This window comes from Erinaceus europaeus, chromosome 4 (assembly GCF_950295315.1).
Source record: "Erinaceus europaeus chromosome 4, mEriEur2.1, whole genome shotgun sequence".
Lineage (NCBI taxonomy): Eukaryota > Metazoa > Chordata > Mammalia > Eulipotyphla > Erinaceidae > Erinaceus > Erinaceus europaeus.
Window position 1 is genome coordinate 103,909,388 of NC_080165.1, and position 14,230 is coordinate 103,923,617.

Consider the following 14,230-nt stretch of genomic DNA (forward strand, 5'->3'; position numbering starts at 1 on the left):
GTGGAAACTCAGCACCCAAGACAAAGAGTGTCTGCTGCCCCCTTCAGGCCTTGTCTTCATGCTCTGCCCTCTCCTCTCCCCAGAGGCCAGGACCCCAGCTCAGCCACCTATTTGTTCCTGGGCATCCAAGATGCTGCTCCTGGCCTTGACCTTCTGCAGATTGGGCTGCACTGGACACTCCCTGGAATCCATACAGCCCAGCTCTGGAGGAGCCACTGGCCCCTTCCCTGGGCTCCATGGTCTCACCATCCTCCCTGCCTCCCCTCCCTCTGGGGCCAGAGAGACAGCCTCCAGGCTCACTCACTCTCTCTCAGGTGCATTTATTGGGTCCCCACGGGGCGTGGGGTGCTCTGCCAGCTCAGTACACAGAACGTTTTCTTAGCTGCTTAACATCTGGGAAGGGCCAGGGGATAGGAGAGCTAATCACAGAACAAGTCCCTACTCAAAGTAACAGGATCTCTTCTGAGAGTGATACATAGATTCTACACACACACACACGCACACGCACACGCACACGCACACGCACACACACACACACACACACACACACACTCCCCACAGGGACAGAAGCACACCCCTCGCTGTGTCAGAGGCTGTGACACTGTGGCCATCTGATGACTCAGGCCAAGGCCTACACCGCGTCAGCCCCAGGTTCTAGGGGGCGCTCTGTCCTAGATGCCTGCGGCATGCAACACTCAGCATCCAGAGTCACGGTGACGAGGACCGTGGGGGTGTGCCATCTGCCATCTGTCCAGGCCCTCAAGGGCACTCCCTGCCTGCAAAGGGCTCTCAGAGCACAGCTGAGGGGCCAGGGCTCTCAGGCTGGTGGCTGGGCACCCCCAGGAGCCCCAGAGAGCCCCCTGAGCTCCAAGGCAGAGTCTGAAGCTCCGGTGTCTGAGGGTACAGTCCTGCAAACAGGGTTCCCGGGACGGCGCCGCAGGTGGGGCGGAGGGTCTCTCCCTCCTGGCTGCTCTGCCGCCCACTGGCCCGTGGGCTAACGCATCTTGTAGTCGTTAGATATCGATGTTTCACAAAGCTGGCCCTTAAAATCCAAGTCTACCGTGAAGTCGAGGTCTCGCTGTGGAGAAGGGGCAGAGTTCTAGCATTAGCATCAGAGGAAGAGTCAGAGCCAGCTGTACCCACCCCCATCCCAGGTAGAGGGACAGGTGGTGGGGTATGGGCAGGATTCTTGAGGTTCCCTGGCTGGGGGCTTCTGCAGATAACCTCAGGAGTCTGTCCTGGGGGCAGCACTGGAAGGCCACAGGTCTCTAACCGACATCATTCTTACTGTGATCTATGTAGGGTTGTTGCCTCTGATTTCATCCTGGGACAATAATGGGTGGAGGGGTCTGCAGCCAGGTGACCCATCTGTCCTGGGTTCAGACGAGGCCTCAAACACAGTGGAGGAGGAGTCAACACTGTGGTGGTCCCTCCTATCTATCTATCTATCTATCTATCTATCTATCTCTATCTATCTATCTATCTATCTATCTATCTATCTATCTATCTAAAAAAGTTAGCTTGGAGTGGTGAAGCCCCAGTAATGACAGAAGAAGGAGAAAGGGAGTGGGGAGGAGGAAGAAGAGGGGGAGGAGTGAGAAGAAGAGGAGGAGGAGAAGGAAAAAGAAGCAGAGGAAGGAGAAGACAAAGAAAAAGAGGAGGAGGAGGAAGAGAAGGAAGAAGAAAAAAAAAAAGGAAGGAGAGGAGGAAGAGAAGCAGAAGGACGAGAGAAGACAAGGCTCAGGCCCTGTCCTACCCACCAGGCCAGTGAGGAAACAGGAACCACAAGTCTTCCAGGCCCCCAAAACTACCGCCAGTGGCTGCCTCTTCCTGGAGGAGGTGAACCTCACACGCAGTGACACCTCCATCCTCCTAGCTCTCCCCCCACCCAGGTCCAGAACAGCCACTTTCCTGGTTGGGCAGGAGCCCCTGAGGGGTCTGGGTGATGGAGTCCAGGGGCTCCCTAGAAAGCCACCCCCTCCCCCAAGGAGGCCACCTCCACACTCACCACATTTTTGGCATTTGGCTTCATGGAGATGGTGCCGTAGATCTCCTCCCCCCTGCGCACTGTGAGGTAGTCCTCCAGGTAGAAGACAGTCTGCTTCCAGTGGGTGTAGGGGGCGTCGGGGGCTGGGAGCATCAGGGAGGAAGAGTCAGAGCAGACACCTCCCCTGCAGAAATTGAACCCCATCCTGCACCCAGGTCCTCCCAGCCTCTATCCTGAACACCAATCAGTCTCTTTCTTTTAATTTTAATATTTTATTTATTTAAACAGAAATGGAGAGGGGAAGAAGAGAGAGAGAGAAGGGTCAAGTGGTGGCGTACCCAGTTGAGTATACACATTACTATGTGCAAGGACTCAAATTCGAGCTCCTAGTCCCCACCTACAATAGAGAAGCTTCAGGAGTGATGAGACAGTGCTACAGGTCCCTCTCTCTTGCCCGGCTAGCTCAGTCGGTAGAGCATGAGACTCTTAATATCAGGGTCGTGGGTTCATGCCCCACGTTGGGCGCCATTTGTTGTTAAAATTTGGAAGGCTCTTGCTGGCCGGGCTGACTTCACAGGCGGGTAACAGAGACACGGAGACAACGGCTGGGCAGGGAAGCTGTATTTCTTTATTCAGGAACCACGATTCATAAACTAAGACAAACTAATCACCAAACAGAACTCGGCTGCCTCTTTGCGGCGGCACAAGCACTCCCTCTTACTCTGGAACTCTGGAACTCTCTAACTCTGGAACTCTGGAACTCTACTCTGGAACTCAGGAACTCTCGAACTCTCGTACTCGGGAACCCTCTGAAACTCTGACACAATGGAACTCTCTCTTACTCTGTAACCCTGAAACTCTCGAACTCAGGAACTCAGGAACTCTGGCACTCTCGAACTCAGGAACCCTCTCCCGGGGTTCCTTGGGGTGGGGCCAAGCAGGCCCGCGAAATTAATAGGACTGATCCAATTCTCTTGGCGGGGGAGGGCTAGAACAAACCAATGTAAAGCATACGACAGGCGTACCCAGTTTAGTATACACATTACTATGTGCAAGGACTCAAATTCGAGCTCCTAGTCCCCACCTACAATAGAGAAGCTTCAGGAGTGATGAGACAGTGCTACAGGTCCCTCTCTCTCCCTCTCTCCCTCTCTCTCTCTTTCTCCCTCCCTCCTTCCCTCCCTCTCCTTTCATCCCAATTTCTCTCTGTTCTGTCAACTAAAATAGAAAAAAGGGAAAGTAACCACCAGATTTTTAGTGCTGGCACCAAGCCTTGATAACCCTGACGGCAATAAAGACACACACACACACACACACACACACACACACAGAGCGACAGAGGAGAGGGAGATTGGGAGAGATGAAGAGACACCTACAACACTGCTTCACTGCTCATGAAGCTTCTCCCACTGCAGGTGGGAAGCAGGATCTTGAACTCAAGTTCTTGTGCATGGTAGCATGTCACTCAACCTGAGTGTTCCACTGCCCAGCCCCCAGCATAAGCCAGTCTCAGTGGAGACACCAAATGGGTTTGGAGAAGAGACTCCCAGAGTAAGTCACACTCCCTGAGCAAGTCACAGCCCTCCACCCCAGAAATCGGGGTTCATACAAACACCACAGCTCAGCCGTGCCCCCAGGACACCCCAGTCCTATGGAACCTTTCTTGGCCTCTGTCTCTGCCCTGGGACTGAATCCGAAGCTTGGGGGCTTGCTGTGGAGTGCTCAGGTCACCTTTCTAAGAGGGAGACCATGAGCAGCCCCAGCCTGACATCCCCCATGAGTCCATTCACCTCACAGTCATCAGCTGGCCACCGAGCACATTCCAAGTGCCACTAGGTGACCCGGAGGAGCCTTCCAATCCCCAAGTCTATTTTAACTGTGGTGAAGAGTCTGTCTCTCTCTGACCTTTGCAATAAACCAGCTTGATCAAATGTCAGTGGTTTGGCTAGAGACTCAAATAGCCCTTGAGGCTTGCACCTGGGAAATCAGTGCTAAGTGAAGGTCACAGAGAGGACAGAAAGCCACCAGAGCACTGGGCAGGGCTCCAAGGGGCATCGTGTAGGACCCTGAGCCCCCAGATACAACCAGCCAGCCAGATGTCTCAGACTGAAAGATGAAAAGAAGACCAGCAAAATAGCTCACCTATGTAGTGCACCTGCACAGATGTTCATGGAGAGAGCCCACCTGCTCCTAGCACCTGCCCTGCCAGCTGCATCTAATGAATTATCACTGGAGTGTCTCTGGCTGTGTAGAGAATGGCAGAGGTTCTCTCTCCCTCTTGTCTGCCTCCACCCACTCAGACAGGTGTTTCTCCTGCTCTTAAGGAGTTTCAGGAGAGCCACTTTGTGCCACACCTGGTCAAGCGCACACATCACCAAGCTCAAAGACCAGGGGTTCAAACCCTGCTCCCTACCTGCAGAGGGAAAGTGTCATGAGTAGTGAAGCAAGTAGGTTTCTCCCTTCCTCTCTCCCTTCCCTCCTCCAAAATTCTCTCTGTCCTATCAAAAGAATAGAAAGCGAGAAAGAGGATGAGGAGGGAGAGGGGAGGGGGAGGAGAAGGAGGAGAAGAGAGGAAAATATGGCCTCCAGGATCATCAGATATGTAGTGCAGGCACTGAGCCTCAGTGATAACCCTGGTGGCAATAATAAATAAATAAACTTTAGGCAAAAACCTTCTACCACCTCAGCCTTTTTACACAAATCCCAGCACATCACAGTCCTCAATCCCAGGAGCCTGCCTCTGATGGTGGCCCTCCCAAAACACCAGCCTTGGGCTTCAGGGAAGTGACTGTTTCCCCAAGATCAACATCAAGAAGCTAAGAATCTCCCTAAACATCTCACTGCCATGATGGGTCTACTAACCAGCGAGTCGCTGATACTAGTGTCTATAATCCTAATACCCCATCACAGGGTCCAGAGAAATTTTCAGAACCTCAGGTACTTGGCTGTGTGTCTGTAATTTCTAATTTTGTGGTTCCAGGAGTGGGTGGGCAGCAAGGAGGAGGTGTTTGTGAAGATCTAACAGTGTCCCCCCCCACCATACACACACTGGCTCTGACAGAAAGCCAGAGCCAATGGTACTGCCCAACCTGATATTTTGCCTCTAATGTTATTTTGCAAGTGGGTATTAGCAGAAGGAACATGGGCAAGGCTATAATAGCATCCTTTCCAGGCTCTGCTTGGTCATGCCCCTGCACTGGGACCCGGGGCTGCTTTTCCCAATCTGCAGAGGGTGGGGAGAAGAAAGAAAGAGAGAAAGGAAGGAAGAAATAAAGAGAGAGAGAGAGAGAGAGAAGAAAGGAAAAAAGAAAGGAAGGGAGGAAAGAAGGAAGGAAGGAAGGGCAACTGGGGATAAAGCACATGAGATTCAGCACAGAGCCTATGTAGAGATGACCAGAGGAAATGGATGAGGTGCATGCCAAGGTATCAGTACGATTTCAGATAGCTCACATGGGTCTATTACAGGGCTACGAACGACCTAACTTGCATGTGTGAATTATTAATTGGCATGGAATAAATTAAATCATAAGTTAAATTATAAATAAATATTATACAAATAATCAGTCATATTAATTTCGGATAGGATTCCATCCTACTAATTAATCATTTTCTTCTGGTGAACACTTATATTCCCACTAATAACAATCTCAGTATTAGCACATGCATTTTCATTCCCAAAAGGAAAATGTATTTACTTCGAAGGAGCACAGTGGTGAGTTCACAGATGTTCAAGATCATAGCCAACAAGTAAACACAAAGTAGATCTGGCATAGCCCAGTGCTGACAGTGTGCCCTGAACTGAGAACCAGTGATGAATCCAGTGCATCCTAGGGCCTCAGAAAGTAAGTGGAGGGACCAGGTGGAGGTGTACCTGCTTCAGTGCACAAGGACTGTTCAGGTTCCTGGTCCCCACATGTAGAGGGGAAGCTTCATGAGCAGTGGAATAGTGCTGCAGGTGTTCTCTTTCTCTCTCATTCTCTCATCCTCTGACTCTCTCTCTCTCTCATGCTCTCTCTTTATCTCTCACCCTCTATTAAAAATTACATCAGGGCAGTGAAGTCCTGCAGGCAATCAGAACAGGAAACCTCAATCAGAAGAGACAGATGTGTAGCCCTATGTTCATAGCTGTGTTATTCACAACAGCCAAGGGGTGGAAGCAGCCTAAATTTCCATGTGCAGATGAGTGGAGAAGTTATGGGACATGTATTCAACTGAACACTACTCTACAAAAAGAAAAAAAAAAGGTGATATATCTTTTAGGGAAAAACGGATGAAACTTGAGGTGATGATACTTAGTGAAATAAGGAGATGAAAGACTACCAGATGGGTTCACTCATATGTGGAATTAAAAAAACCCCAAACTGTCTGACTTTGGGAGAACCATGGTGGTTGGGGGGAGGTGGGGGGTGGGAGATATGGGGAACTTTGGTGGAGGGTGTGGATACACACAAATACACACACGGATGGATATAAAACTATAGCCCAATAATCTTACAATTCTATAAACCACTATTAGTTTTTTTAAAGTTAAAAGCTACATCTTGAAAAGCACCATTATATATGTACAATATTTTGTATAGCATACATAATTATATAGAAACAATGAATAATTAACTATCATTGAATATTGTGTTCATATAATTATAGTATATCATTATGATAACAATATATATTAATACAATAATTATGTGTCGGGTATTAAGTCAGTCCCCCCCCCCTGCTCCATCCTGCATTGCTGATAGTATATCCTATTTACATAATCATTGTTTTGCCTGAAAGATCCCCACGAATCCCAATTGATCTATTTTCTTTCTACCTCAAGACCTGCCCTGGTTGCAGGGTAACATTAATCCTACCAGTTAAAACCCTCGCAACAGTTGCTAAGGAAGCTTCTACCTTCCCAGCGTGCTTTTGCCTTCCTCCACCCCCTTTCCTAGCCATTTCCATTTCCGACTTGCCACTTCCGGTTTTACCCTATAAAAGCACTGGCTCTCTGGTCAATAGATACTTTTGCATTACCACGCTGCCACGAGTTTCTGAGTCATCTATCTCCCATGTTGCTGAGTAAGTAGAAGCCCAGGCTGAGTCTGGTTGAGTTCTCTCCAACACAGAGAGCATGCGCCCGGGGAAGCAACCCCACGCTAGCCCGGCAATTCTGATATGGTAGTTTGACATGTAATTACATATAATGTAAGTATAAGTATATATAATTATATAAGAATACATGTATCTTAAATATATTTATAAATACCCATGAGTATTTATACTCATGGGGAAGACATGAAGTACTTTTTTAAAATGTTTGCTTATTTATAAGAAAGAAAAAATCTGAGAGTGAAGGAGAAGACCCACTCTAGCACATGCAATGCCAGGGATCAAACTCAGGACTTCCATCTTGAGAAACCAATGCTCTATGCACTGAATCCATCCTGGATGTCAGGTGCAAAGCTCTGGCGAGCCCAGAGGATGTCCCTCAAGAGGAGATGGAATGGTTTCTGGAGAAGGACGTGGACACTGACCTGAGTTCCAGCTTCATGCTCAGACAACTTTGCACTGGGACATCCTTCTTGGACCTCACTGAGCATTCCCAGCACCTCAGAGGCTTTTTAGGACACAGATCTGGGGAGGACTAGCAGTGGTGCACCCAGTTGAGCACACATGTTACCATGCGCAAGGACCTGGGTTCAAGCCCCTTGTCCTCACCTGTGTGTGGGGGAGCTTCATAAGTGCTAATGCAGGGCTTCAGATCTCTACCTTTCTCCTTCTCAATTTCTCTCTCTTCTATCTAACAAAAAATAAAGGGAGAAAAAAAGGGAGAAATGACCACGTAAAGCTGTGGATTTGTTACGCAGGCACCAATCTCAGCGATAACTCTGGCAACAATAAAAGTAATTTTTGAAAGACACAGATTTGGGGGAGTCCCTAACTCAGCAAGTCTGGAGTGGAGTCAGCTGGCATGTTATATACTTTCCTGGGTGATGCTGAGACTGTCCAGCATGACCAGGAACCCCTGAACTGAGTGATGCTCTGGTTGGCTATGCTGACCTGGCTCTGGGGATCTGGACCAAAGGAAATGGGCAGCACTCCCACACTGCAAGGAGACAGAGCATCCTCCCCCACACACACACACAATGCAGGACCATGGTCCCGGGGGTCCGTGGGGAGCCCAGGGGTCATAGCCACCCCCCACTTCTTCCACATAGGACTGAGTAGAATGATGGCAGGTAGGACCAATAACAGAATGGGGACTTGGAGCCCTAGAGTCCTCTCTCTCAGGCTGCCTGGGGCTAACTGCTTTGCTTTGAACTTGACTAGTTTTTTAAAAGATTTTTTAATATTTATTTATTCCCTTTTGTTGCCCTTGTTGTTTTTTTTATTGTTGTAGTTATTATTGTTGTCATTGTTGTTGTATAGGACAGAGAGAAATGGAGCAAGGAGGGGAAGACAGAGAAGGGGAGAGAAAGATAGACACCTGCAGACCTGCTTCATTGCTTGTGAAGCTACTCCCCTGTAGGTGGGGAGCCAGAGGCTCGAACTGGGATCCTTAAGCTGATCCTTGTGCTTTGTGCCACATGCGCTTAACTCACTGCACTACCACCTGACTCCCTTGACTATATATATTTTTAAATTACCACCAGGGTTTTCACTGGGGCAGTCATCATTTCCTTTTTTTCCTTTCTACTTTATTGGATAGAGACAGAGAAATTGAGAGTGGAGGGGGCAGATAGGAAAAGAAAAGGAGAGCCACCTGTAGCACTGCTTTACCACTCATGAAGCCTCCCCACCTGCAGTTGGAGACCAGGGGATCAAACCTGGGCCCTTGTGCAGGGTAACATGTGCACCACCGCTTAGCTCCTGAAATTGAATTTTACTAAGCCTCGGGGATGATACTTCTGTTGTCAGTAATCCAGACCCTCTTCTCTGTGCAGAGTGGGCAGGCTCTCCACTTGGCCTCAGGACTGAAGACAGACCAGCTCACAGAGATGGATGCCTGGCTCAGATCTATGGCAGCAACCAGGGCTGAGATGCCGGCCTGGACCCCTGGCCTCTGGGACAGCCTGGCCTTCAACCTCCCATGGCCCCCACACCTCATAATGATGGGCTGTCTTTTTCATCTTCCCAACCCCACACCTGGCTACACTTGTCCCCTAGGAACATGAACTCACCTACTGCTCCAAGGAAAGGCCACATCTGTGAATAACCAGGTCGGGGCCTCTGGCCTCTTCATTCCTCCCTGCCCACCCCTGCCACTTGCAGGAAACACAAATCTTACATATGCATAGCTTCACTTTCCTGAGATGTTTGCATACAGATAGAGACAAGGGCGAGAGAATATAGCGATAGGGAGAGAACACACCCCCAATGCCATTGTATCTTCCATGTGGTGCCAGGGTTGCAGCCATAGCAAGGTGCATGTTTTACCTGCTGCCTCTCCTGCCCAGCACTGGATGCTCTACTGAAGAACAGAAGACCCTGATTTTGAGTGTCAGGAGATAGCACATCTGGAAAAAGTCCTTTTGTCCACAGGGAAGAAGTCCCTTTTGACCATGACTTAGGGAAGTAAATAATCATGGCCAAGGGTTCTGGTGGAACCTAGCTGCCACACACACACGCACACGCACACCCACACACACACACACCAGTGACATGGTAGCATGCTTGTGATTACCAGGGAGATATCACATAGACAGCCACCCTGGACACACTCAGGAGCAGGGTCACATCTTCAACAACTTATTCATAGCCATTGCCTCAGCCATATTTGAACTAATGTTCGTGCAGAAGCCAGAGCTAGAGATCAGGGAGACAAGATCTGAACCTGAAAGGAGACTGAGGCTGGCTAAAAAATACGTAAAAAATAACAGGTGGAGGTATGGAGGGAACCAAGGGCCATGCAGCGTCTCCTAGAGTGCTGTGAGGCCACTTTCAAAGCGAAGGCAGGTAAACCCAGAGGCCCAGAGTGTTAAATGCAAAGCAGCAGAGGGCATGGTCCACAGAGGTTTATGGAAGATGAAGCTTGATGCTGTACTACAGTTATGTCAGTCACCACCCTGGGGTGGGAGGAGGGCAGACTGGAAAAAAGGTTCACAGAACTCCATGTACTATTTTTGCCACTTCCTGTGAGTCTATAATTATTCCAGAATGAAAAGAAAGAGGTATCTATAGATAGGTAACATGTGTGCCCCACTGATGCATTCTAGAAGGGAGACAAAGAATCCTGGGCCTGAGGCGTGGAGCAGGGAAGAGGTGGAGAGAGCTTTCCTGACTCTCCTACCCTTTTGTCTTCTTGCTATCATGCCTGCGTACATTAATTGTGAATGAATATGCCTTTACAGGATTATGTGTGTTCCACACTTTCAGCATCACCTTAAGCAGGGAGCAGGCAGGAGAGAACAGAGGCCTGGGTGAGAGCTCAGCCTGTGCTGGAGCTGCTGAGCTGGGGTAGGGGGCTTAGCAAGGTGGGGACAGGTTGGGGAAACAGAAAGGGGCCAGGCCAGGGACATCCCATGTGCCATAATCAGAAGTTTGGACTCATTGTGTACAGGCAATAGAATATATCAGGAGGAGGGCAGAGTGGTCTTTGATGAGCACTCTCAGGATTGAACAGATGGGCCAGGTAGATGTAATGAAGACAGGAAGGAGGCAGAGAGCCATCGTGACAGGGAATGCTGACTCCTGTCACAGAAGTCTTGTTCTATCCCGTACTCCAACCCCTACTCCCCACCCACCATATGCTCTGAAGCAGGCCATGCCAGGCACCATTTAATTCACCTTTTCTGTGGCTGTGTGGACCTATGGCCTCTGTGGGCTGCGGGAAGCACAGGAAGGGCCCCCAGACAAAGGGCCAGGTGGTGGTAAACCTGGTCAAGCTCACGTGTTATCATGCACAAAGACACAGGTTCAAGCCTCCATCACCACCTGCAGGGGAGAAGCTTCACAAATAGTTTCTCTCTATCTTCCCCTTGTCTCTCAATTTCTTTGTGCATCTATCAAAAATAAACAAGCAACTAAGATTTATGAAAAAGCTACAGATATCAATTTAATTATATTAAATTACATTAAATAGATCAACATAATAAAGCCCAAACACAAGTATAAGGATAAAGAAAGGATGGAAACATATTATTGTCTCCAAACATCTAAATATTTCTAAGAAATTTTTGCATCTGTGTTAATGTAGGATATCAGTTTGTAAGTTTTTTCCTTTAAATGTTAGTGAGAATTTACCATTGAGGACAGGGTGGGGCATACCTGGTAGAGCTCACACATTACCATGCACAAGGACCCAGGTTCAAGTCTCCTGTGCCCACCTTCACAAGCAGAAGTATGTATTGCAGGTGTCTTTCTGTCTCTCTCCCTCTCTCCCCTTCCCTCTCAATTTCTCTCTGTCTATATCCAATAAATAGATATACTATTTAAAAGTACTTTATTTATTCATTCATCTGTTGGATAGATACTAGAGAAAATGAGAAGGGTGGGGGGAGATAGGGAAGGAGAGAGAGATACCTACAGCACTGTTTCACCATCTGTGAAGCCACAATCCCTACCTTCGCCCCCACAGGTGGGGCCCTAAGGGCTTGAACCCAGGCCCTTACACATTGTAATATGTGTGCTCTACAGAGCACATTGCCAGCAGACTCCTAATGTTTCTAAAAGGGCCCCCAGATTATGGCTCCTTTTCACCCTGAAGGAAGTCAGACTGGGCCCTGTCTACAAACGCTTGGGCCCGATACCCAGCAGCCCAGCCCCCAGTTCACCTGTGGAGAAGCCCATCTTCTTGTGGCACTTGGTGAACTCGATGTTGAAGTAGGTGACCAGGGCATGCACATAGTCATTGCGCTGGATCTGCAGGCAGAAGGCAGAGCTGAAGGACAGCTCCTCCGTCTTCACTGTGTAGATGTCCACCTCCTGTAGCCCAGGGGAAGAAGACAGACCGGCCACTCAGTGCCCCCCCTTGGGCATGGCCTTGCTGGGCAGTGGAATACTGGGGATACCCTCAGAGTGCCTCTCCAGGCCTGCCCCACCACTCTGTGACCCCCACCATCAGGTCTAGGCAGGGGCACAAATGGACCTCCTTCAGAACTGAGTCAGAGACTTCATCAACTCAAGGGATGGGGGCAAGAGAGAAAAGATGATTGGATGCTATGTCCTCCTCAAGCCTGGTCAAGGCAGCCCCTTAGCAAGGCCACCTTCACCTAGTTGTTGTCACCCTGTGAGCCCTGGGTAATGAGCATCAGTGTCATGGGGGGGGGGGCAGGTCCCTGTGAGGAGACACAGGAACCCTGGGCTCAAGGCCAAGCTCCCTTCAGACCCAAAGTCCTCTTGGCTGGAAGGTGGCTTTCTACACCTCCTCCATGCCTCATGGGCTCCCAGGGGTCTCCCATGGCTCTGCCTCCAGGAAGAGATGTTTCAAGGGGCTGCCTCCCTGCAGAAGGATGGCGGTCACAACAGAGTGTTACTTATAATAAAGTATCACACTCCGTGCTGCTACTGATGGTGAGAATAGCAATTCAGTGCATGGAGAAGGGCAAGTATTTTCCCTTCTCTGAAAGATATGAGCACATTAGCACATTAGCAGAGCTGGGGGGTTGGGGGGGGAGTCTCCTGGTCCCAGAGATTCTCCGTCAGATCACAGAAAGAGAGAGGAGCCTCCCCACACATACCCAGAGCCTTCAGAGTCTGGCTTCCTACCAGGAGAGAAGAGAAAGGAGGAGCCCAGAGGCCAGGTGAGGTGAACAACAGCAGATAAAGGCACACAGCAGTTCATGCACAGACCAGAGACAGCTGGGAGCTGGGGCCCAGCACCTGTTAGATTCCTCACCCCAGCCCAAACTTTTGCCCACAGGCACCTGCTGGGGAGGAAGAGTGGCCATGGGCTGTTCTGGAACATTTAATGGCACCAGCCAGAACCCACCTAGTTTGTACAGTGGCAGAGGTGGCCTGTTCTATGACCAGCCACTCCTGCAGGGCAAGACACTCCTTATCCTGGGAGCCTGGAGACCTGGGGGAGACGTGGGGGCAAGGGGAAGCTTGGTTTGCTCACCATCAGTTCTTCCTGGACTTGGAAGGGGACAAATGGAGAAGCAGGAGTCACTCTTCCCAAGGGCAGTGTGAGGCACCCAACATCTGAGGCAGCAGGTGACAGAAGGGAGTTGGGGGCTGAGAATACTAGATAGCACTATGGTGATGCAAACAGACTCTCCTGCCTGGTGCTCAGAGGTCCCAAATTCAATCCCCAGCACCACCATGGAGCTGAACAGGGCTCTGATCATGGTAATAATATATCAATATTAACTTATTATTATTATTGCCAGGGAGCCAGGTGGTGGTATGCTGGGTTGAGTGCACACATCACCATGTGCAAGGACCCAGATTCTAACCCCTGTCCCCACCTGCAGGGGGGGAGCTTCAGGGACAGTGAAACAAGTCTGTAGGTGTGTCTCTCTGTCTCTCTCCCTCTGTATCTCCCCCTCTCCTCTCAATTTCTATGTCCTCTCAGATAAAATAGAATGAAAAAAAATGACAGGTGGGAGTGGGAGATTCATCATGCATACAATGAACCCAGCAATAACCCTGGTAGCAATAAAAATAAATAAATAAATAAATAATAGAGGAGGATATGCCAGTCAGTTCCACATGTCCCCTGGTATCCTTTCCTAAAGTGGCTATGGCATGAGGGTCCAGGGCTGAGGGTCTCAAGAGATCTCCTGCTGTCAGGATGGAAAGCTGGTTCCTACCTGGGCAGGTGGCATTTTGCACCAGACCCTCCAAGGGCCTTCACTTTCCAGGCCTCATCCTCCATTCCCACCTTCTCCCCCATGGCAAACAACCCAAGAGAAGGGCCTTGGACAAGACAGTGAGCCGAGAACTGGGCAAGCTAGCGCACATTTACATAATGAGCTCAGATATTTTTAATTGGAAAATTAGCCTAAGCACTAGGAAATGGATGCCTTTCTAAGTTTAACCAGAAAAGCAGTCATATCACACGACACAAGTTATCTCTGTGTATAAATGTAAATGCTTGGGGGAAGGAGGCCAGAGGGAGCCAGCCGGCCACGACCCTGAGTGCTTGTTGCTGAGCAGGTGGTCCTCAGGGTGCACTGATCAAAGGTCTGGAAGGGCAGGTGGAGGGAGGGAAGTGTGTAGAGGAGATGCTCAGGGTGGGGGCAGCCGTGTGCTAGGAAGTGGGTGTGCAGTGACAAGGACACAAGACGCAGAGGAAGACAGGGGCTATATTCCTGA

At 49.6% G+C, this 14,230-nt stretch overlaps 1 protein-coding gene across 2 annotated transcripts in view; it reads right to left on the bottom strand.

The window, feature by feature from the left end:
* Positions 1-300: 300 nt before the first annotated feature.
* The window catches only part of PRMT8 (protein arginine methyltransferase 8), a 90,349-nt gene continuing 76,419 nt past the window's right edge, over positions 301-14,230 (bottom strand). The window contains exons 8-11 of one of the 2 annotated variants that reach the window (XM_060190265.1): positions 11,746-11,896; positions 2,009-2,130; positions 1,289-1,390; positions 988-1,078 (exon numbers count right to left, since the gene is read on the bottom strand). In XM_060190265.1, the coding sequence (XP_060046248.1) occupies positions 1,295-1,390; positions 2,009-2,130; positions 11,746-11,896 (369 nt within the window). In that variant the 3' untranslated portion in view covers positions 988-1,078; positions 1,289-1,294. Of the gene's footprint in view, positions 1,079-1,288; positions 1,391-2,008; positions 2,131-11,745; positions 11,897-14,230 lie in introns of both variants that reach the window. The other variant, XM_007526253.3, reaches the window with a different exon arrangement.